This window comes from Tamandua tetradactyla, chromosome 18, assembly GCF_023851605.1.
Source record: "Tamandua tetradactyla isolate mTamTet1 chromosome 18, mTamTet1.pri, whole genome shotgun sequence".
Lineage (NCBI taxonomy): Eukaryota > Metazoa > Chordata > Mammalia > Pilosa > Myrmecophagidae > Tamandua > Tamandua tetradactyla.
In genome coordinates, this window is record NC_135344.1 from 49639627 (window position 1) to 49662982 (window position 23356).

The 23356-nt window shown below is 37.6% G+C and overlaps 1 protein-coding gene across 1 annotated transcript in view; it reads right to left on the reverse strand.

The window, feature by feature from the left end:
- ASXL3 (ASXL transcriptional regulator 3) overlaps nt 1-19299 on the reverse strand; it is a 167148-nt gene extending 147849 nt beyond the window's left edge. The window contains exon 1 of the mRNA XM_077135674.1: nt 19150-19299. Coding sequence (XP_076991789.1) covers nt 19150-19203 — 54 coding nt within the window. The 5' untranslated portion in view covers nt 19204-19299. The remainder of the gene's footprint in view (nt 1-19149) is intronic.
- Nucleotides 19300-23356: the final 4057 nt, after the last annotated feature.

A 23356-nucleotide genomic window follows, 5' to 3' on the forward strand; every position in this document is an offset into this window, starting at 1 on the left:
AGGCCAAAAGTTTTTCCCTTAGATTAATTCACCCAGGTACATTCAGTGGGCACTGGGCCCACAGGAACCCATCCTCGTGGTACCTGCTATCCCAGTTACAGCTATGAGCATGCCAATTGCTTAAGAGATAACTCTGCCTGCCATCGTGTGCAGAGAACACACAGGGAAATAAACATCTGGATAACCTATATGTATCCCGGTGCCAAGGGAATGGAAATGTAAGACATATCAGCTCCACGTTAGTAGAAATTGAAACAGGAAGATGAGGTTTTATTCTGTGACTCTAGAAATTCAAAGGCAGTCGTGGGTATCATAATTACAGTTAAGTGGCTACACCCCCAGATAATAGCCTAAAACTTTAAAGATAAGGAATCACTGTAAAAATCCATGTCTCCTGCACATAAATTATGCCATAATAAAAAATATAATTTAACATGTAGGAATTATACATTCACAATTCCAACTCCATCTGAGGACAGCAATGGTAGAAAATTCCAGGAAACTTCACGATTCTGAACTTTTGCTTTGCAGAACAGAATGGTATGCCTGCACACTGGTTAGCTGAAGGGTCAAACCTTGTTCAGTTGGCTTTAAATGCATATGGTCAACACATTCCTTTTGGTATGAACGTCTGCAGGCTTTCAAGACCAGTTTTTTTAATTCCATTTTCTTACATGAAGGGGTAGGGCTCAATGGGGAGTCTGACAGCTGTCAGGAGTTTCTGTAGACTATATCCAGGGAAGAGTGGAAATTGGTGGGAAACCACCCAAGGGTGACCAAGCTCTCCACGGAAGGGAAATGGAGACAGGAATATCTGAGACAGACTGTGAAATATAATCCATTATGGAGTACTCCTTTCTACCAGCACTCCCCTAGGCTAGAGAGAGAGAAAGAGAGTGAGAAAGAGAGAGAGAGAAAAGTAGAAAAGAAAGAAGGGGATATTATTACAGGGTCTACTTTCCTTTTCTCAATGGTGTGGAAATCTGGCCATATCTTTTTATAGAAACACAATTTGTCTGGACTTGGGAACTTGAACTTATTTAAAATGTCCAGGTGCTCTTTTTCTATCTCTTTGACTCTCTTGGAATTCAATCCTTGTTAATCATAATTGTCCCACCTTTCTAGTTAGAAAACTGCCCTCCTCAGTGGACAGACTGGAGGAAAAGCAATTATTTGGGAAGGGAAAAAAAAACAGAATTATCTTAAGATGGAATACAGAATTGTTTTGATAATGATAATTTTATTTTGTTTACTGGTTTAAAAATATCAAAGCCTTAATACTGGAGAGGAATGAATTTAGTGTAATGGAGAAGACAAAAAGGAACTTAATATTGTTTGTCTTATCAGACCCACTAAGAACATAATTATATGTTTAGTGTCCCATAAACCAGGTCCTGTTTTCCTATTAGGAATTTATCTGTCAGGATAGGCTGGGATGTGCAACAGTTAAAAACCAAACCCTAAAGCTCAGTGGATTAAGACAAATGCTTCATTTTCACTCTCAAGTACATGTACAACCGAAAACCAGGCTGACTGAGGTTCCATTATTATATCGATGCTGCGATCAACATAGCAGGGAAAGAAAGAAGGTAAATTACCTTTTTTTAAAATCATTGGGTCAAAGGGAGCAAAACAATACATATTTGCATGCTTAACTTCAAGGGGGCTGTGCTGGTTTGAGAGGATTTATGTACCCATATTTTAATACTAACCAATCTCGTGGGAACAACAGTTTCTTCTAATCCCTATTCAGCACTGTATGTCAGAAACTTTAATTAGATTATCTCCATGGAGATGTGACTCAATCAAGTGTGGGTATTAAACTTGATTAGATGGAGATGTGTTTCCACCCATTCTACCTGGGACCTGATTAGTTTACTGGAATCCTATAAAAGAAGTTTCTGGAGAAAGCTTCTGAACGCCAAAGAACCACAAAGCAGAGAATCCACCAGCCAGTGACCTTTGGAGATGAAGAAGGAAAATGCCCCCTGGAGAGCTTCATGAAACGAGAGGCCTAGAGAGAAAGCTAGCAGATGCCGCCATGTTCGCCACGTGCCCTTCCAGCAAAGAGAGAAACGCTGAGCGTCATTAGCCGTCTTGAACCAAGGCATCTTTCCCTGGATGTCTTAGATTGGACATTACTGTAGACTTGTTTTAATTGGGATTTTTTTTTGGCCTTAGAACTGTAAACTAGTAACTTATTAAATTCCCCTTTTTAAAAGCCATTCTGTTTCTGGTATATTGCATTCTGGCAGCTAGCAAACTAGAACAGGGGCAAAGAAGTACAATCTGATTACATAACTCTGAGGAGAAATGAAGTAAATGTGCACCAACCTATTGTTTATAATACCTGTCCATATATTAAAGACATAAGATTTTTTAAATGGCTTAGCGGAATACAATCTTTTGCCCTTTAGACTCTATTCAACACCATTAAAGACATATGCACACACACGTGCAAAATTATAACAAAATACTTTTATTAAAGTCTTACCATTTGTTTCTCTATCATCCATTCTTGTGGATGACATTTTTCATATGTTTTGAGTTTCTACTTGTCCTAAAAGTGCCTAGCAGTAAAACACCCAGCACCAAGAGAATAAGAGAGAACACTTCATGAAATATGGATTGTGTTTAGGGAGTATATTGGACTAATTAAGAAAGAACCTCATTCTTCACTGCAACTTTTAAGAAAGGAAAAAATGTTTAACTTTCACAAATCTTGCATTTCCCTTCAGGAAGCTGAGATCAGTAAATAACGAATTCTGAAAAAAGCAAAATCATTAGAAGATCCTAAGGAAATATATGTATTTACTCACTGGTATTTTCCCTGTTGATAATTCATCTACTGCTGTCTAGTTACTCGAATTTAGTTTGTGAGGATATCATTAGCTAAAACATGACAAGTCAGATATAAAAATGGAGAAAAGTATGAGAATAAGAATATAACATTTCTGTTTCTGACTAATAGTGTATTTCCTTATCTACAGCCCACATTATAACCATGACAGAGCTGGACTAAATGTTTTTCTCTTTATACATAGTAGCACTTCTGCCTAGACAGTAGGCTATGAAAAACCATCAACGCTATTCAACTTCATCCAAACTGAAAAGTTAACATTTTTACAAGGTTGAGGAAAAAAGAAGATATGTTTCTACAAGATTGAGAAAATAAAGGGTGGGGTGGGGGGAAGAGAATATGAAATTTTCTAAAACACTATCTTTATTTCATTTAGGCTCTAGGAGAGTAGAATTGTTGATAGATTCATGAACAAGAAATTACAGTGAAAAGAGAGTGTGGTCCACAGAATTCTACATGAAATAGAGAGTTATTATCTAATGCTGACTATCTCAATATCCAGAAGGATGAGCAAGGATTTACTCTATAAAGAAGAAAATTTTGATCTTTTACTGAACTAAAATCCTCTAATGATGATCAACTGCTGGAAGAAAAATGACATTTCAGGCAGAGAACAAAAAACTTATGTGCATCTAGAAAGGATCTCAGGGTTTCATCCAGAAATATATATTTTAGTGAGGTAAGACCTTAATAGTACTCAGATCCTAAGGTGTGTTAAGCTATGTTATAAATATTACATATGGGTTATTCATGCATAACTGTTTTTAAAAAACCTGGTCTGCAGCAAATAATAAAACAGAAACCTACCATGGTAACTTGTAGCCTTTAAATCAGGAAAAAAGATTTCAGTGAATACAAAAATCCAAGAACTCCTTAGAATCTTTGCAATGGTTGCTTCATCCTTTTAATGTAAAACAAATATCATAAAAGTAATACCAGAAAGAACAAATGAGAAAATACCCAATGTCTAGAGCACTAAAGAAGGGTTGACATGGATCTGAATCATTGCACTATCACTTACTAGCTGAAATCCACTCTCTCTGTAGCAAAAGCAATGGTATTTATGATTTGATTTCCCAACATTTTCCATCTCCCTTTTACTGGTACTTTTAAGTAATTTTTCTCTGTTTCATCTGATGATTGCATGTCAAACAATCCCCTTACCTGACCCTGGCCATCGCAGTCAGTATAATGTACTGGGCACATCAGACAAGCAGGACTAAGTGAGGTCTTCTCTAGGATTGACACTTTTTTTACAAAATGAAGAGAGAGGCTCTTTATGCTGCTGGGTCTAACTCTGGAGGATGCAGGTCTGTTGTGACAGTAACCATCTTCCCCAAGAGTTTGACAAAACCCTGCCTCCAGTAGGAAACCAAGGGAAAATAATCAAGGCAAAACACAGGGTAAAAACAAATACCTAAGTCCCTATATGTCCATTCATAACTGAAATCTACCCTAGGACTTCACAGTGATGTGGGTCTTTTTGCTTAAACTAGTTTGAGTTAAATTTGTGTTCCTTACAACAGAAAGAAACTCAACTGAAAGACTCTCTAAATCTCAATTTATTTAGTTTAAAAACATGGATAATATTAAAAGATGTCTCCTAGATTTGCTCTTAAGTCATAAAATTCATATAAAAAGTTAAAGGCAGTGTCAGGCATATTAATACTCAATAAGAGTTAGCACTTAGTGGACATTATTTTTAACTAGTGATAAAAACAGACCATATTCAACCAATAGTAATATTTATGATAACTGATATATTAAGATTATTCCTTCACTATACTAGATTTTGGTTCTCTCAGTAGAGAGAAGCTATGACAATAGGCTTATGAATATTTTATTTACATGTATAAAGGAAGATTATTTACCTTGAAAACATTTCCAATCTGTGCTATAATCATTGTACTAAATAATTCTGTTGGTTTGGAAGTCATAGCAAGTCTTTAGAAATCATCAGAGTACTTCACTAAGACCAAACCAAAAGAATATTACTAAATATATATATATATATATATTTTTACTTTAAGGTTACTGAATTTCGACTGTGACACACAACCTAAATTTAAATTTAAAGATGAACTGCATTCAGGCTTTAGGGTTTACTTTTTTAAAAAACCCAATTTCCCAAAGGTCATGTTCCACCTCCTATTTATTCACCTGGTACCCAACATATTGGTTTCTACCCAACATTATTGGTACTCCAGTGTTACTATTTATGATGAGTATCAAATTATTATTTCAATGAAATAAAGGGGGTCAATGGTAAGCTGACAACAAATTACATAACCTAGATGAAATGGCCACAGTTTACCTACACTACCTAACTCTATTGACTTAAGAAGAAATAGGTGACTTTTTCAATAATAAAGACCAAGATATTGAATCAGTAATCAAAAAATCCCCCAAATAAAGAAAAACCCAGAACCAAATGGCTTTACAAGGGAATTTTATCAAGCATTCAAGGAAAATGAACAACAATCCTGCTCAGACTCTTCCAAAAAACTGAACAAGAGGTAACACTCCCTAACTCATTCTACAAGGCCAACATGACCATCATACCAAAGCCAGATAGAGACACAAGAAAGGAAAATTACAGACCAATATTTCTTATGAATATAGATGCAAAAGTCCTCAACAAAATACTAGTAGTAGGATTTGCCTCAGGCACGCAAGGGTGATTCAACATAAGAAAACCAATTAACATAGTATACTACATTAATAGAATAAAGGGAAAACATATGACCATTTCAATTGATGGTAAAAGGCATCCCACAAAATCCTGCATTCTTTCTTGATTACAACACTTAGAAAACTAGGAATAGAAGGAAATTTCCTCAACATGATAACAGCATATATAAAAACCCCACAACTAATATCATACTTAATGGTGAAAGACTGAAAGTTTTCCCTCTAAGTTCAGAAACACTGCAAGGATGCCCATTATCACCACTGTCATTCAAAAGTGTACCGGAAGTTATAGCCAAAGCAATTAGGCAAGAAAAAGAAATAAAAGGCATCCAAATTGGAAAAGAATTTAAATTTTCCCTATTTGCAGTTAATAATCCCATATACAAGAAATACTGAAAAATCCACATCAGAACCATTAGAGGTAATAAATGAATTCAGCAAAGTGGTGGGCTACAAGATCAACACCCCCAAAGAAGTAGTGCTTGTATACTCTAGTAATGAACAATTGGGAGAAAATATCAGGGAGAAAATCCATTTACAACAGCAACTAAAAAGTATTTATTTATCCAAATATCTAGGAATAAATCTAAACAATAATATAAAGGTCATGTACACACGAAAGCAAAAGACATCATTAAAAGAAACCAAAGAAAACCTAAATAAATGGAAGAACATTCCATGGTCATGGATCGGAAGACTAATTATTAAGATATCAATTTTACCCAAAGTGATTTAATGCAGTCCCAATAGAAATTCCAAAGATTTTATTTGCAGTAACAGAGAAGCCTATCATCAAATTTATATGGAAGGATAAGGGGTCCCAAACAGCCAAAGCCATCTTGAAAAAGAATGAAGTTGAAGAGCCCACACTTGCCCATCTTAAAAACTATTACAAAGTCACAGTAATCAAGACAGCATGATACGGGCATAAGGAAAGACATATAGACCAACGGAATTGAATTGAGAGTTCCAAAATCAATCCTCACATTTAAAGCCAACTCATTTTTGACAAGGTGACAAATCCATCCAATTGAGAAAGAACAGTCTATTCAACAAGTGGGTACTGGGAAAACTGTGTGCAAATGGATGAAAATGTATCCCTACTTCTCACCATACACAAATATCAACTCAAAACGAATAAATTACCTAAATTTAAGAACCAGAGTTATGAAACGCCTAGAAGAAAACACAGGGAAGCTTCAGGACATTTTGTTAGGGCAATGGTTTCTTAGACATCATATCCAAAGCACAGCAACAAAAGAAAAAAAATAGATAAATGGACCTCAACAAAATTTAAAACTCTTGAGTATCAAAGCACTGTATCATGAAAAGAAAATAGCAACCTATATAACAGAAGGAAATATTTGGAAACTGCATATCTAATAAGGATTTAATATCCAGAATATAAAGAAGGTCTACAACTCAACAATAAAAAGACAAACAACCCAATTTAAAAATGGGCAAAAGGCTTGAATAGACATTTCTCCAAAGAAGATAATCAAATGGCCAAAAATAACTCAAAAAGATACTCAACATCATTAACCATCAAGGGAAATGCAAATCAAAATCATAATGAGATACCCTTTCATACCCACTAGAATGGCTACTATTTAAAAAAAAAAAAAGACAATTTCAAGTATCAGACAAGATGTAGAGAAACAGGAACATCCATTTAATTGTTGGTGGGAATGTAAAATGGTGCAGCCACTGTTAAGACAGTTGGGCAGTTCCTCAAAAATTAAGTATAGAATTACCATATGACCTGACAACCTCATTTCTTGGTATATACCCAAAAGATCTGAAAGCAGTGAGGGGAACAAATATTTGCATACCAATTTTCACAGTGGACTTATTCACAAATGCCAAAAGATGGAAGTAACCCAAGTGTCCAGCAACTGATGAAAGTTTAAACAAAATGGAATGGAATCTTATTCAGTCATGAAAAGGAATGTTCTGATACATGCAGCGATACGGATGAATGTATTCACATTGAAAATACTGTGTCAAGTGAAATAGCCAGAAACAAAAGGACAAGACAAATATTATATTACCTTACTGAAATGAAATAATTAGAATAAGCAAATTTATAGGAACTATTATATAGGTTACCAAGGGATAGGGTGGAGGTAGGAAATGGGGAGTTAATGCTTAAATTGTACATAGTTTCTATTTGGGATAATGGAATAAGTTTGGTAATAGATGGTGTTAATGGTAGTATAGCATTGTGAACACAATTAATAGCAGTGGATTATATTTTAATGTAGTTAAAGAGGAAATTTTAGGTTGTACATATGTTACTAGAATAAAAGCTTTTTTTTTAATCTATGGGACTGTACAACCAAAACAGTGAATCCTAAAATAAATCATGGATTATAGTCAATAGTATAATTATAAAAATATTCTTCCAGTAATTATAATAAATATACCAAACTAATGAAAGGTGTTAACAATAGGGTTAATATGGTGGAAACTCTGTATTTTATTCATGATTTTTTTTTTTGTAAATCTATAATTTATCTAACAAAGAAAGGAGAAAAAACTAGTGAGCGGAGAGCAAAAACGGAGTTTCAAAATCCATTATCTGTCTAATCGATTCTTGGAAAATCTTATCCCTTCTCTGGATCGTACAGTAACAATTCAGCAATGACAAACAGAAATTAATCAAGAGGACATAAATTTTAGGGAGAAGTTGCTCTCTATTTCTATAGATCTTTCCAATTTTTAAATATTTGGCTCTCTAACAGCTCCCCTGAAAAACCTTCTTGGACTAATTCATTCAACTCAACTACAATTAGCACCAACTTAAAATGAGGCGGAGCACCAGGCATTAGGTATGCAGAAACAATTGTATAAGTAAAAAGCAAATTATAATATATTGTACCAACTACAAGTGTTTTGATAACATATAAAAGCTTCCAAAGGGAAGGTGAAATCTGAAGGGGGCCTAGGAACTTATCAGATGAAAAGAAGAGTAAAAGTGAAGAGGATTTAGAAACTGAAGGAACAGTAAGTAAGGGTAAGGCAAAATAAGATCTAACAGTACTTTATTATTGTTTGACTGGCATTTAGAATGTCTGCACAGGAGAATCAAGCAATGAGACAGAAGAAATATGCAGACAGACTTGAAGTGGTCTTGAAACAAATGGGGACTGTACCGAGAATAAAAAAGAGCCATTAAAAGTATTTTGTTTTTAAACAGAATTTGCTTCATAGTCTCTACTAGCTCCTTCAGATTCACTTTCTATCCTTCTTCACCCAGCAATGTGCCCCAAGAGACTGACATCTATGAATTTCCTCAACAATTTCCTTTGTCCTCTGTATTGTGGATGGGTACATCCAATAGGAAGCACCTACTGCAGAGCAGATGGAAAGAGAGAGAAGCCACAATATTGATGGCTCCCCATTGCAGGGATAAGGGTTGGCTATGTCTCACTCCCTACGTCCTACAAACTTGTAGCAAATTCTCCCTGCTCTTACTGAAACTTCCTCCTTCCTGATTTTGCTATCCCTAAAGTGCCTCAATATCCCTTGTTCTTTTCTTTTATCTTGGCCTTTCTTCAACCACCCATTTTAGACAACGCCACCTGTTACCTGCTGGGACTAGCATGGACCCAGAGCGGTACTATGAACAGGATTTACCCTTAAATAAGTAGCTATGGATAAAACAAGGAGAATGACTCTGAGTGGAGGCAAGTCTAATGTCAGCAACACTAGTGACAAAGTTGTTGTAGCAACTTGATGAGAAGATAGAAACTACCAGATGCTAACATTAACTTGCATGAGAGGGTTTCCAGCTTGGACAACTGAGGATGCTGAGGCTTTCAGTGAAAAATGAAAGAAAGGAGGAATGACAATGCTGGGAAAAGGTGGTGAAGAAGAAATAAAGCTCTCAGTGTTGGACTTGTTGATGCTATTGTTGTTGTGAAAAAATGCAAATGAGGACACATTCAACACCCTTCAGGAACTGAAGGGGCCATATACATCTGTTCACTACTCTCCAGCATTCCCATGGAACCTAGAGTTTGCCAACTACACACTTCTGCCCACAAATTTGAATCTTGAGCATGGGATACAAGGATACAGCAGGTTCTGATACATGCATATGGTGCACTGGCCACAATGGCAGTGTCCTATGTCATCAATGAATCACAGCAGGTGATAGAGATACTGCACATGGTGATATTCCTACTAAACTATTCCTGCAGCATGACCTTGACTGTGTGTCCTTGCTCCCCAGCTTCAAACGGTTCCTGCTCATTTCCTAAGCCCGGTTCTCCAGAGATTTTCTGATGATTCCACGAAATACTTTTAATCTTCAAAAATAATTTTAAAACTCCTTTTCTACTTACATAAGCCAGCGTATTTCTGTTGCTTTCAACCCAGAATCCTGGCTAACAAAGTCTACACATTCATCTCCGAATCCTGTTCAGTATTAGGAAAGTCATTTCCCCATTGTTCTTAAATTAAATAATTTATACCCCATAAACTAAACATGAGAGACATACTAACTACAGAGGGTACTCTTAGAAGACATCAAAGAATTCATGGTCAGTAGGGATACAATGAAATAAGTTCTATACAGCAACACAATTCAAATTTTAAGGGCATAAAAAAGGCAATAATAAGTTATATCCTTAAGCACTAAGTAGAATAAAGACAAACCCACCCATAGACATAAACATTTGAGACAGAGATTAAAACTGCAGAACTTCAAAGATAAAGAGAATACAGAACAACCATTATATACAAAAGTTTCACCTCTAAAAAATAATCAGCTCATAGCACATTCTGCATCACAACTCTTGATTTATGAATACCAGGAAGATCTATTTCCAAAGTACTGAGAGTGAAAGACTATAACCCAGACTTTTATAGTCAACTAAATTATCATTCAAGAGAGGGCAACACGAGGTCTCTGAATTAACTTACCACTGCATGTCTATCCATAAGGATCTCAAATTAAAAGTTTAATTAAAAATTTTAAAGGTGATAGCAAACCAAAAATACTTTAGACATACAAATACTAAGAGTACTGACTACCAGAGACCCTCACTTAAAAAAAAAAAAAAGCTGGTAAAAGCAATAACTCAGAAAGGGGAATGTGATACAACAAAGTTGAACACAGATGTTATAAAATATATTGATAAATTTAATTAACTATTAACTGTTATATATAACTGGTTTGTATTTTGAAAAGAATACAAAGTAAATCTAAAGTTGTAGAGAGTAGCTACAAGAGGGGAGGGTTGGTAGATTTATGTTGGCTAGTGCATGCTAAATTCTGTACCCTGTTAAGGAGAACAATCATATACTACTTTAAAATGTTTCCTGTTTTGAAAAGGGCCTTCCATAACCTCTTGGAGTTTAGCTTGAAGGTAATAAAAAAAAACGTAGGCAAAGGAATGATTTAATAATAAGGTATATGTTCTAGAAAGAAACACAGCATCAGTAAGCAAGATGATTTGGAAAAGGGATTAGAAAGAAAACTAGTTGGACTATCAGAACCAGATAAGCTGTAATGAATGAAAAGAGAGGGGGCTAAATTTGAGCTATATTTAGGAAACAGAATACACTGGCACCATGCATTTTGGTATACTTATAGATAAGTCTTAACAGACTTATGGATAAGTCTCTCCCATGTAGCAATGCTGTCGCATTCTTTTTTCTGTGCCCAATGCCTGACACATTTGTAGGCAGTGTCCAATAAATGTTCAACTGAACTGGATAATTCCATCTGAAATATCCATAATATATGGAGATAAACGATAGGAATTGTTAATATAAGTCTGAAATTCAGGGAAAAGATCAAGGCTGGAATTCTCGTCATGGAAGAATTGCCATTGGAGTGCGTGAGACTGCCCAAGAAGAGAAGGTAATGAGAATATAAAGGGATAGGCAGGATCCAGAGATATAGCAACAAAAAAAAGAGCAAATGAAACACAAAGGTAATCCTGAATTGAAGAAGACTAATAGGAAGAGAACAAGGAGAGTATAAAGTAGCTGATACAATTTTATTCAAATGAATAAATAGGATTGATTTAAAAGACAGGCAAAGAATTTAGCAGAAAGGATTTAGAAGAGACATTGATACAATTTCTGATGGTGAGGTTTTTAAAATATTATAACATTTTTAAAAGAAGGGGATTTTCTTATAAATACTTCTTAAAATAAGAGATCATTTATTCTTTAGGGGGAGGGGAAATTAGAGAATTATAGAACCTGATGATCCAGACAGCAAGTTGAGGTGGCTTCCTCTACTTAGTTCTGCAGTTATGTCAACAATGTTTTGACATATGTACACTTACACATACAGACATTTATTTTTGACATTGGGGGAAAAATAAACTAAGAGTAAACAATAGCCTGCTTCCCTCTGCGGCTCAGCAGGAAAAAAAAGCCAAAGATTCCATTTCAATTCCTAATTCCTTGAAAATATTAAAATAAGTTCTAATAAAATCTTGAAAATGCCATCTGTCTTCTAAATAAGGGGAAGAGAGTCCATTCTATTCCCTTATTTATTTTAAGGCATAGGCAATATATCCAGAAATCAACTGCTGCATAACTAAAGAATGATGGGACATTTGCCAAAAAAGCAAATACCAACTTCAGAATTATTCCAATCATCACTGGGGAAATATACTCTCCAAGATCATTATCTACTTTATCCTGGATTAATTTATGCTAAAGATATGCAAAATAAACCCATGATAAAGAATTCTATCATATATCAAATTATACAGCTACATACTTTTAAAATCTTACAATTTCTAAGTTCGACTACTAAGTATAAATTGCACTGCCTTGGAGAATTCCTTGGGTTCTAAAATTTCCACCAAAACTAAGGTTTTGGGTGTCATTTAAGTTCTATATTTCAGATTATTAAAGTCAATGTTCTGACAAGCCCTTTGGCTCTAACCCCAGGACATGAATTTGCCTTAAAACGATTTAAGAATGTGTCAGAGGACTATATGTCAATCAACCAGGAGAAGTGCCTATTGCCAATTTGGTGTTGTCAGTTGCTGACATTAAAACCAATAACAGTTAATTGTCACTACTGCAAGTGGGAACATTAAGGGAAGAGGAGAGGTAGGTGTCTAAGCTGGAGCCGATAAAGCTGTTAACAACTACCCTTTTATGTAGTTTAGTTTAATAATGAAAACAATGTGGCTAATCATATAATGTTACTATTTGTTCTCCAAGGGCTCTTCAAGGAAAGTTTCCGTCAGGGCTAAATTTCAGCAGCTACCAACTGTGCAAGGACAAAGGCACAACAATCCAGGCACTCAGCGCTGGCAAATAGCTGAAAGCAGCTCTATACAGATGCCCCTTGTCAGGACTCTATCAGTAAGGAGACAGGATCTGCTACTAACAATCTTTTCTTGGGGGGGGGGGGCAGGGGGATACAGAGGGATAAATAATAACAAAAACATCACAAATACTTTTTAATGCTAAATAACTATGAAAAGTAAAAATCAGACAATCAGAAAGACAAGCAAGAAGCCTGAGACAGGCTCGACTCTTTCTTACGTCTCAATGAATCCAAGCAATTAATATACGTCAATTAGAATGCCCTTACTGGTTTTCGTTTGTTTTTTAGAAGGACGGCAAGATATAAAGAGAAGAGCCTATGGAGTCAGGCTTTCAGACCCCACCAGGCTTTGCTCCTTGTAAAGAGGGTGACGGTATTGGACAAGTCATTAAACCACCCCAGAGACCAAGTTCCTGAAATAATCATAGCTGCGTACTGAGCTCGTGAGAGTGTTTTAGAGAACAAATGGGGTACTTACTCTGTAAGAACGTCTACAAATATAATGTGTATTCCTTACTGATTTTTACTTTGGTTCATTTGGTAAAGGACATGGGACAGAATAAGTGGGTATTTTTAGAAAAATAAAATAGTCCTAACAACAGTTTTTATTTCAGACTTATTAGTATCAAGTAATGGAAGCATCAGAGACCCCCCGGGACCACTGGTATTCCTTCCATCATGGTGCAAACATACATTATTATAAGGGATAATCATTTGATTTTGTTGGTTTTGTAAGTTCCCCTATCACCACCCCCTACTCCAGCAGCTCCATGCTACAACTTATAAGACCCAACTGCCTTAAAATGACTTTCAAATCCTTCCCCAATCTGGTCACAATGTAATTTTTAGTATCACCTGCACCACTTCAAGTCTTCTGATATTTTTAGACTTTTCTTCTCATGACCCCACCCATGCTTTTGCTTGACACTATTTCTTTGACCGTGATCGTCTCTCTTCTCAGAAAGTTCTTCTCTCATCACCTGTTTAATCTTACTCATATTTCAAGGCCAAACCAAGTTTCACCGAATCCATTAGGCCTTTCACAATCATCACATATCACACAGCTTCACCCTTGGGTTAAAAAACCACCTGTTTGATAGTTCATACGGCACCTACCATCCTCCATCTATTCTCATCTCCTCTACCAAACTGTATTTTCCTTGAGGGTGTGTGCATCTTTGAATCTTCCCAGTATTTGAACCAGATATGCTGTAGCCCTCAAAATGTTTAGGAACTATATTTCACATTTTCAATGCATTTCAGTGATGTGCAAAATGCTTGTATTATTACATATTAAAGTTAATTACTTTACAAGTAGCTTTTCTCTGGTAAAATCCCTCACAAGAGTAATTCAACAAGACTAAAAGTCACAGTACATCAAAAAGACGCTCCATTTCTGTCATCCAAGGAACCGCCTGGTACCAAAGAATTTGTCAAAAGAGGAGAAATACTTAAGAAAGAATCAATTCTTAAAATTCCCTTTTATGTCAGCAGGAAATTAAAAATTAACAACTTAGACAATAGGGCTAAGTTCATATTTCCCATTATTTCACATTCATGTTTCTCCAACTTAAAACTCATTCCCCCTAAATATGCATAGAGATCGCTAAACTCTTTTCTATATTTCAAATTGCAGACTGACAATTTGCCGTTTGACATATCTGAAAACACAGAGACAGAGCTACTTTCAGATTTCAGAAAGTAGTTGAACCACACTAATTAAAATTAAAGTGATATGAAAAACTCCATTTGTTTGCACAATTAATTAGCCAGATTATGACCCAGTAAGCACAGTTGTATAATGCTCTATGCAACTTTTAGCTGACCTCCTAATCACAAATCTTAATTTTCTTAACTGTTGAGGTCCTGATCAAAACCTAAAATCACAATCACAACTAACCTTCTCACCTTTCCAGAAGAATTACACTGATTTTCTATAACACAAAGAAAGACATAAGGCGAGACAACCAATAAATTAGCAATTAGGAATTTTCTTTTTTAATAGCTACCAATACCATTCAGCCTTATTTTATAGAAACCCTAAAATGTAATAAATTATGCAAAAGATTAACTGTGCAAAAAAAGAGTCACACAGATTTGCTTTAATTAATAAATCCCCCATTTAATTTTTAATATGATATGATTAATAAAATTTCAATTTACTTAAAACCTTCAGTGATTCTGCTGTGCATAAAGGGATGTGTGCCTGTTTTCACCCAACAAAGAGGCAACTTTGCTATTAAAAACACACATGCACACACAAATGTTCCTCCCCAAAGGTCACCTTGAACCACAAAACATAAAAAAAATAAAAACAAACCAATATTCATTATCTGTCTGGCTGTATCTAAACTACAAGTAAATAAATCAGCCATGTTATCAGGCACAAAGCTATTGAAGGTTGTTAAGATTTATTTTCAGGTGCCACTGAGACTAAACAAAGATAGTAAGGAATAAAATAAATAGAAGGAAACTCAGAGAACAAATTAAAACACTGAACCCTGTTTTCAAAGCAGCATGCCAGATAGAACAAAGTGATGAAACTACCAAAAAGCACTTCTCAAGGCAACAACATTTTGCATGTAAAAACAAAACAAAACAGAATTAACCTAGAATAAATATATATAACAGTATGATCTGTGTTAAACTAGTAACAAAGAAAACCCTTAGTGCAGTAAAACAAAGTCCTGTCAAATCCCTATTTTTTACAAAGAAGCATGAAGATCCTTTCACAATGGTTTAAACTGTATTTATAGTAACAGAGTGAAGACTTGAGATAAAAGTCAAAGGGATTAAAGTCAAAGCCCCAGCTCGACATGAGTTATGGTTTTGATTTTTATTCTTATTGTGGTCTACAAATATTAAGAAGAAGATACTTCCATGTGATTGTGGGATCCTCTGAGACTCTATAACCTTAGAAGAGCAAATAAAACAGATGAAAATGCATATGGTTTGGGAGCAGACTCCATATTAAATGGCAATGCGAAAAGTAACAATCACAAATGCAGAAGGCCGCGGGGGAGGGGCGGAGACAAAAAACTGAAATTTCTGTAACTGATGCACACAGAAAGCAAAAAAGAAAAAAAGATGTGGACCTACTGTTTAAAAGGACAGCCTGTATTCCTGCAAATACGTGGAAATTATACCACCATTGCTTCTTCTATAAGCTAAGCAAGTCTACCACAAACACGGCACACTTACATGAGGAAAATGGTAGAGCTTGCAATAGCTGCATCCATGTCTAACACAAAATCCCTGGAGGTACCACACAGAGTGTACAGATTTGGAGACCTGATACTTTTCTCACAAAGAAAACAAAATTTCTGTTGTCAGTTGGAAGTTCTTAGTTACTCTAGAAAGAATTGCTCTTCTTCCATACATTTTTTCCCCTCAAAAATGGATGCAAAGCTGCATTTAAACATAAGCTTTAGATTACAGCTCAAGAAATCTAGTTTGCATTTCCTCTCACATAACATCCTCTCTTTCAAGAAAATCTAACACACACGCAGACACACACACACACTCACTCCAGAAGGTTTTACGCTCTCTGTATGCACTGGAAGGTTATTAGAAATAATTTGACTATGCTCTCTTTAGTTCATATATCCCAAGCACCACATAACTGGGTTGCATATATTCTACCCGTCCTTCATTTTTACTTCAAAAAATAGAGACCTAGCTGAACATTTGGTGGAGAAAAGGCTGAAAGTCTTCAATAACAATCAATAGAAACATTTTCAAAATTGGAATGAAAGTATTTCTATCACAGAAATGCTAAAAAAGGCATTACTTTCCCCTTGAGCATAAACTATTACTATCAATTCTAAGATTAAAAAATTCTATCATGCAAGTTTGGAAGAGAGTTTTCTAACCATATGCATTCATGTAATGATAAAGAAAACATGAAAAAATGGCACTTTGTTATCCAAATGGATCAATTTCTCTTTTATCCACAAAATAAGTTTAGAATATCACAAATCACTTTTACAAACTGCATTTCTCAAAAAGATATTTCTAGTAAAATTATGTTATTTTATCCAGTTTTTTTTATTGCAACTCTCACGTTTTGAACACAACACATTTGTACAACTACCAAGGGAAAAATAACTTGAACCAAATTGAAAAATTACCATAAATACTAGTTCAATATGTCTGCTTAAAATAGAGACATCTGGTCTATCATTAATTCTTTTGTGCTGATGACTCCTGGAGTGTCTTTTTCCATCAATGAACTTTGCAATGGAAAAATTTCACTTTTAACAAAAGAAGACTATGACTTAGAAACATATTGTAAGATGTTTCACCACAGCTACATTATCATTATATCAAATAACAAAGCACAGTACTTTCAAGCATAGTAACATATAATGATTGAATAGAAATGGCTAGCCTTAAATTCTATCAGAATAATATTATTTATGAAGTAATTCTCTGCAGGCAGACATGGCTAATCCATGAATCATTACTTATAAATATTTCTAAATCAACTCATTGTTCACTTGCTTAAAATACATACACTGAAGCTCTATGATACTACTTGATTGCCACTCAGAGAGACCTGAATGATGCATTTTCAGGAGCCTTATACACCCCCCCACACACACACAATTCTGAATTAATGGCCGAGCAAACAATAAGCAATAGACTATGCTAAAGCAAAAACTCAGCGATAGCATCAATCTGGCATCTACTTAACACTTATTGCTTACTTCTCACATATTCCCCAGGAACTAAGTTTCCTCTCCCAGATGCAGTTCATTAGAGAATGGTTATCACCTGCCCACTCATCTGCAGAGAGTGATTTAGTGATTAACACAACCACAGATAAGGGAAGCAATGATAACACAGCGCTACAAAATACAGAGATGAAGTAAAGAGACCTGGACACTCCGCTACAAATAATTAGATTGCAATTAAAAAGGACTTTTGTCACTTCCTCACAGGGCAAAAGGACCAATTATCTAAAACCCTTTGCTAGAATCCAGAGACCTGCCAGCGAAGCACTTCAGCCAAACTCAGATAATTACTTTTGACAAACGTTCTCCGTGAGCACAACGCAGTCGCTCAAAGCTTTAAAAAAATGACCATAGTTAGAGAAAAGCAGGCTTTCCAAGTCAACCCAATAACATGTCCTCAGGTCTTTTTTTTCCCCTTGCAGCACGCAGTCTGCTTTCCTTTGGCCAATTTATAACAGATAGTTAAGTTGGTGAATAAATATTTAATTTATGCAGCCGAAACCCTGAAAGGCTCAGCTTCAAATGCAATGCCTTGCATTCCCGTGAGACACACTGTACAGAAATATCCTTTCAAAAAAAAAAAAGAATCCGTTTACAGCTGTCCTTTAGAAGAAAAAACACACATACATACACACGCATCAAACCAAAGACGACGACGCCCCTCTGCCAACCAGTATTTCTAGAGACATTCTTTCGATGATTAAAACGTAAGCTCCTAAAGGTTAAAGAAAGGGAAAAGCAGCCAAGTAACACCGCCCAGGAACCCAGCACACTAAAAAACACCTAGCTGCACACTCTCAATACCCTCCCACTACAAATGACACTGACCCAACTTCACCAAACACACACACACACAGATACCGACACACACTCACAAATTGTACACACGTGTAGATAATGTACACACAAACATCGAGCAGAGCACAATACCTACAAACACAAATGAACTGGATCCACACAAAACATGCACGTTTCAACGTGCCTATATAATGCACCCGACACGGCACCCCGACACGCAACGACTCGGCCCACATGCATACGCCCCGCAAGTCCGTATCGGACACACAGTGTACATGCACGTGTAAAATGCATGAACTCACAAACGCCGAACATACACACAGACCGTGCACAGAGAGTTATTGATGAAATTCCGAGGGGTGGGGGGCCGGGAGGGAGTGGTAATTGCCACACAAAGGTCTCCGGAGCGGCAGAGAGGGAAGTAGAGCCCGGCCGAGCGCTCGCAAATTCAGCCGTGGGTAAGGCACAGCCGAGCCCAGACAGCGAAGTACCGGGAGAAGTGTCCCGGGCGGTCCCGGGCGCGGCAGGCGCGGGGCTCCCCGAGATAATCGCTGCGCCCCTCCGCGCGCGCACGCACACACACGGGGCCCCCGGGCAAGCCCACTCCCGCGGAATAACAAAGAGCAGGAGCCCGGCGAGCAGGCGGCCGCTCGGGCTGGAAGTGGCCGTCTCCCGCGCCCCGGGCCGGCGCGGGGCGAGCTGCGGGGCCGGCGGGACGCGCGGGCGGCGGGTGGCGGGCGGGGGGCGGTACGTACCAGGCGGGCAGCCTCGGCCCAGGTGCGGTCCTTCTTCTTCCTCTTGTCTTTCATGTTTGCATCTCATTGATGGTTCTGATGATGACGTGGGGGATTCCACGGGGTGCTCGGGGTTCGGGCGCGGAGACAATGACCCAGTGACCCGGTGACCCGCACTCGCTCCGCGGGGGGAGGCGCGCGGGCGGCGGCGGCGGCGGCGGCGGGTGGGAGGGATGGAGCGAGGGGGTGGGGTGGGTGGGTGGGGGCGCGGCGGCGGCGCGCGGCGGGCGGGCCGGGGGCGGGGGCGGCGGCGGCGGCGGCGGGGCCGGGGCGGGGGCGGAGCCGGCCGGGCTCGCTCGCGTGGGGCTCGCGCTGCGCCGCCGCCGCCCGGCCGCCGCGGTGACAGCTCCGGGGCAGCTCCGCTCGGCCCCGCTCACAACAATACACTCTGACGTCACGGGGAATGGCGACGCGGCCGCACACTCGCCGCGCTCACACTCGCCCTCTCGCGCGCGCACACCCGCGCACACTCGCCGCGCGCCCCCACTGCAGCCACGCCCTGAAGCCTTCGCGAGACCCCCCCACCCCTCATTCCCAGGCACCCCCCGACGTCCGCGGGGCGCCCCTCTCGGTGCAGGCCGTGGGTTCCCCGAGCCGGCTAGGGCCGACAATCGCGGACGCGGGGGCCTTTAGAACTTAGGGACGAGTCCATCCCGCAACTCGAGCCTCTGTCCTGAGTGCTCACACTCACACACACACTCACACTCTCTCACAAACACACGCACAAGCCACACTGCTCAGTACTCCGCTCTACCGGGCTCCTTCAACCCTGTTAAGGGGGTTTCTGCTTGGATCGCTGAATTCCCAAAGCATTGCTGAAAGGTTCCAGAACCAGCCTCTCCTGATAGGGAACTAATAATGAGTGTGAAACTTGACACGACGTTGAACCACCTACATCATCTTAAACCATCCATACAAGAGGAAAGAGCTCTGGCAGCGGGTCATATTTGCAAATGCCGTGCAGTAGCACTAATTATTTTTGAATAGCTGAATAGCCTACAGTCATGGTTTTGTAACCTAAAATATGATCCATATGTAAATACTGCCGAGCTAATACTTGTGTGTATATTTAAATTATTTTATGGGTTCGAGATGCATGAAGAGTTAATCCTTATTACCAAACTACACACAAAAAAAGTTTCAAGAGCTCAAAGTTTACTGTAACCTTTCCAACTTCTTAAGTAATTGGTGAATTGTTTAGGTATCAATGAAAGTATCCTTAAGCAGAGAAAGAAATGGCTTCATGACCCATACTTTAATATGTGTATTTATCTTGAGTATCTACAAAAGCAAAAGGGCACTTACCCTGGATTAGTCTTCTAAAGCTACTTCCTGAATATAACAATAATGGTGTGCAAATAGTACTTTTAGGATTTTAAAAATGTCTTACCACATTTGTTCCTCAAAATACCGCACTTATTTTTCCTTCTACTGTACAATGGAGGACATGAAACTCAAAATGTTACATTGTATCCAACTACTCTTGATAAGTCAGTTTTGAGCACTGAGCTCAAGTCTTCTGACTCTAATTCCATGTTGTTTCTACTAATCCATAACTGCAGTACTTAAAAATACTCATGTCTGAGAAATGAACATCTACATCTAATAAAAAGACATGTCTAAGAATGAGAGAAATTATAGTGAGGTGATGTTTGAGAACATTGTCCAATGAAATAATAGGTTGATTCTCCAAAATTAAGCAGAGAGTTCATAATTATAAAGAGTTGATTATTGTAATTATTTTTGAATACTTGTTTTCTTTATTCATTAGAATAAGAAATAAAGCTATATCAAAAGATTCTCTCTGTTCCTCTGTTCCTTTGTTTATTCTTTCCTTCCTCCTCTCCTCTCTCTCTCCCTATTCCTCTCTCTCTCTTTCTCTATCGTTCTCTCTTTCTCTTGCTTTTGCTCCCTTTCTTCAATGGATTTAGAGGACGTGCTGAAGTTATCTCTAGAGGAAAGTTTTACACATGCAATTTGCATAACTCTATCCAGGTGTATTATATTTTTACTTTCCATTTCAAATATATTATATATGAATTACATTCACATGTGCTTTTATTGTAAAGCATGCTCTTTATGACTAAAGTAATTGATATAGTTTTTATTACATTTTCTACTACTTTTTTCCTCCTCAGAAATACCTATTTTAAACCATCAAACCATAACATATAATTAGGTTTTTTTCCGTAAAATAGTGCTTAATAAGAAGTTCTGGAGCCAGTTAAAGGAAAACATACATATTCGATTGCTTCACAAAAAGGTCAGGTTCTGACTATTAAAGAAAGAAAATACAACAACCCACTTAAGTGGATGTAAATTGGTGGTTAAAGAAAAACAACTAAACAAACAACATAGTTTGTTTACACACCCATTGTCTGACGGGAGCCAAATATAAATAACCAATATTTTGAACTGGCTTTTTAAATTTTAGCTCTACCCTTTCTTTTGTGTATTTGAATATAAATAGCTCATGGCATGTAAGGCTGGTTAACGATATGGGCAATATTCTTTATCAAAATAATATCTCATAGAACACCAGGGGGAGGTTGGCATCATTCCAGAGAGGTAGAGGTGGTTTATGATTGTATTCCTTTTTTCTGTGTTTATTTAAGAGCATTCAGCCATGCTTTTCTTTATGACTCACTCATTCTCTCATAAAGATCTATACAGGGGGAGGAAAGGGGAATATATGAATAAAATACAAATATTTTATAGTTTGGTAAATTACATGGATATCTTTTTTAGAAAAACTAAGGTAGAAAGTGATAAACTTCATAGGCCAAGTACTAATAGCATTGTGGACAATTAATATAAATAATTCTCTCTGGAGAGATTAAAGAAGGCTTTAAGCAAGAGATATTCTTTGAAATGAGATTTTAGGGATGGGTAGGATTTGAATATTCAAATTGAGAGACTAGAGAAATACTTTTCCAAACACAAGTCTAGGAAGTCAGGGCAATTAGGAAAAAGTGTCAATGGACAGATGACAGCTACCAAGGGCTGCTAGCAATCACTTACATTTCTTATAAGATCACATGTAGTTTAAAAGCTATCCCCTTAAATGAGAAAGAAGGAATAACTCAAAGAACACAGTTTCCAGTTAAAAGTGCCCCATAAATTCTTCCTTTTCTAAGAGCCCATCCCAAGTCTACAGCGAGAGCGATAGCTCGGTAACACTGGCATGTAACAGCATCTTCTCTGCATTCCTCTGCTTTCTTCATTTCATTCCTCTGTTAGATTCTGTTGTGCATGTCCCCCTTCCCTCACCCCCATCACTTCCAGTGGTTCTTTGCATCCCCTGAAATTTTTTTAATGTATTACACGTTTAATAATTGAAAAACACTCAATACAGATCAAACCCAACCAGTAATAAATGTCCATTTATATGAGACTAAATGAAGGTGATTGTGCAGTGAAGAAGGTTGCATTTAATATGAGAATCCAATACAAGAGTAGAGATATTTAAGAATTTGGGGACAGAAGTTATTGTGTTGTGATTATAGTCCCTCAGGGGACACAGGGTTCATCATGGATCCTATTCAGAGTTGACCAGATATGGGAAAATTTAGGTGTTTCAGGCAGAAATAAGGGGCTGGGACTGCTTTTCGATTCAAACCCTTTGTGACATAGCTGACATCCCACATGTCCATTGCATGAGAAAGTGTGGAATGAATGGAAATCTTTTCCACCTCTCACCCACAGATGTCCACCAGCAAACATGTACAGAACAGAAGGTGAGGCGGGGGAGGGCAAGTGAAGGATGGGGAGAGAGGATGGAGGTAAGCATTGCAGGGGAGCTGGAAGAGGTTTTAGACGGTCCTCATGACCATGCAACCTGGTTTTTATTCCTAAAATATGTTCATTAGGCGTATGCTTGGGATCTCTGAATTCTACAAATAAGGGCACTTGATAATTTTAATTTTTCCTAAACACCCTTATTTAATGATCACTGAGAATATAACTAGTCTGGAAATTCTTTGCTTCCTTGGTCCATTGCAGAATTCATAGTATTTTGTGCACTACGCAAATTACTTGGCATAATCTAGAGTGTAATGAATATTTGCTGAATAAAAAATAAATGATTGAAAATTAGTAAATTAACCTCTTGTATTGTGAATATAATACAATTCCAGCAAATCAAGATATATTTCCATTTTTCTTCTAT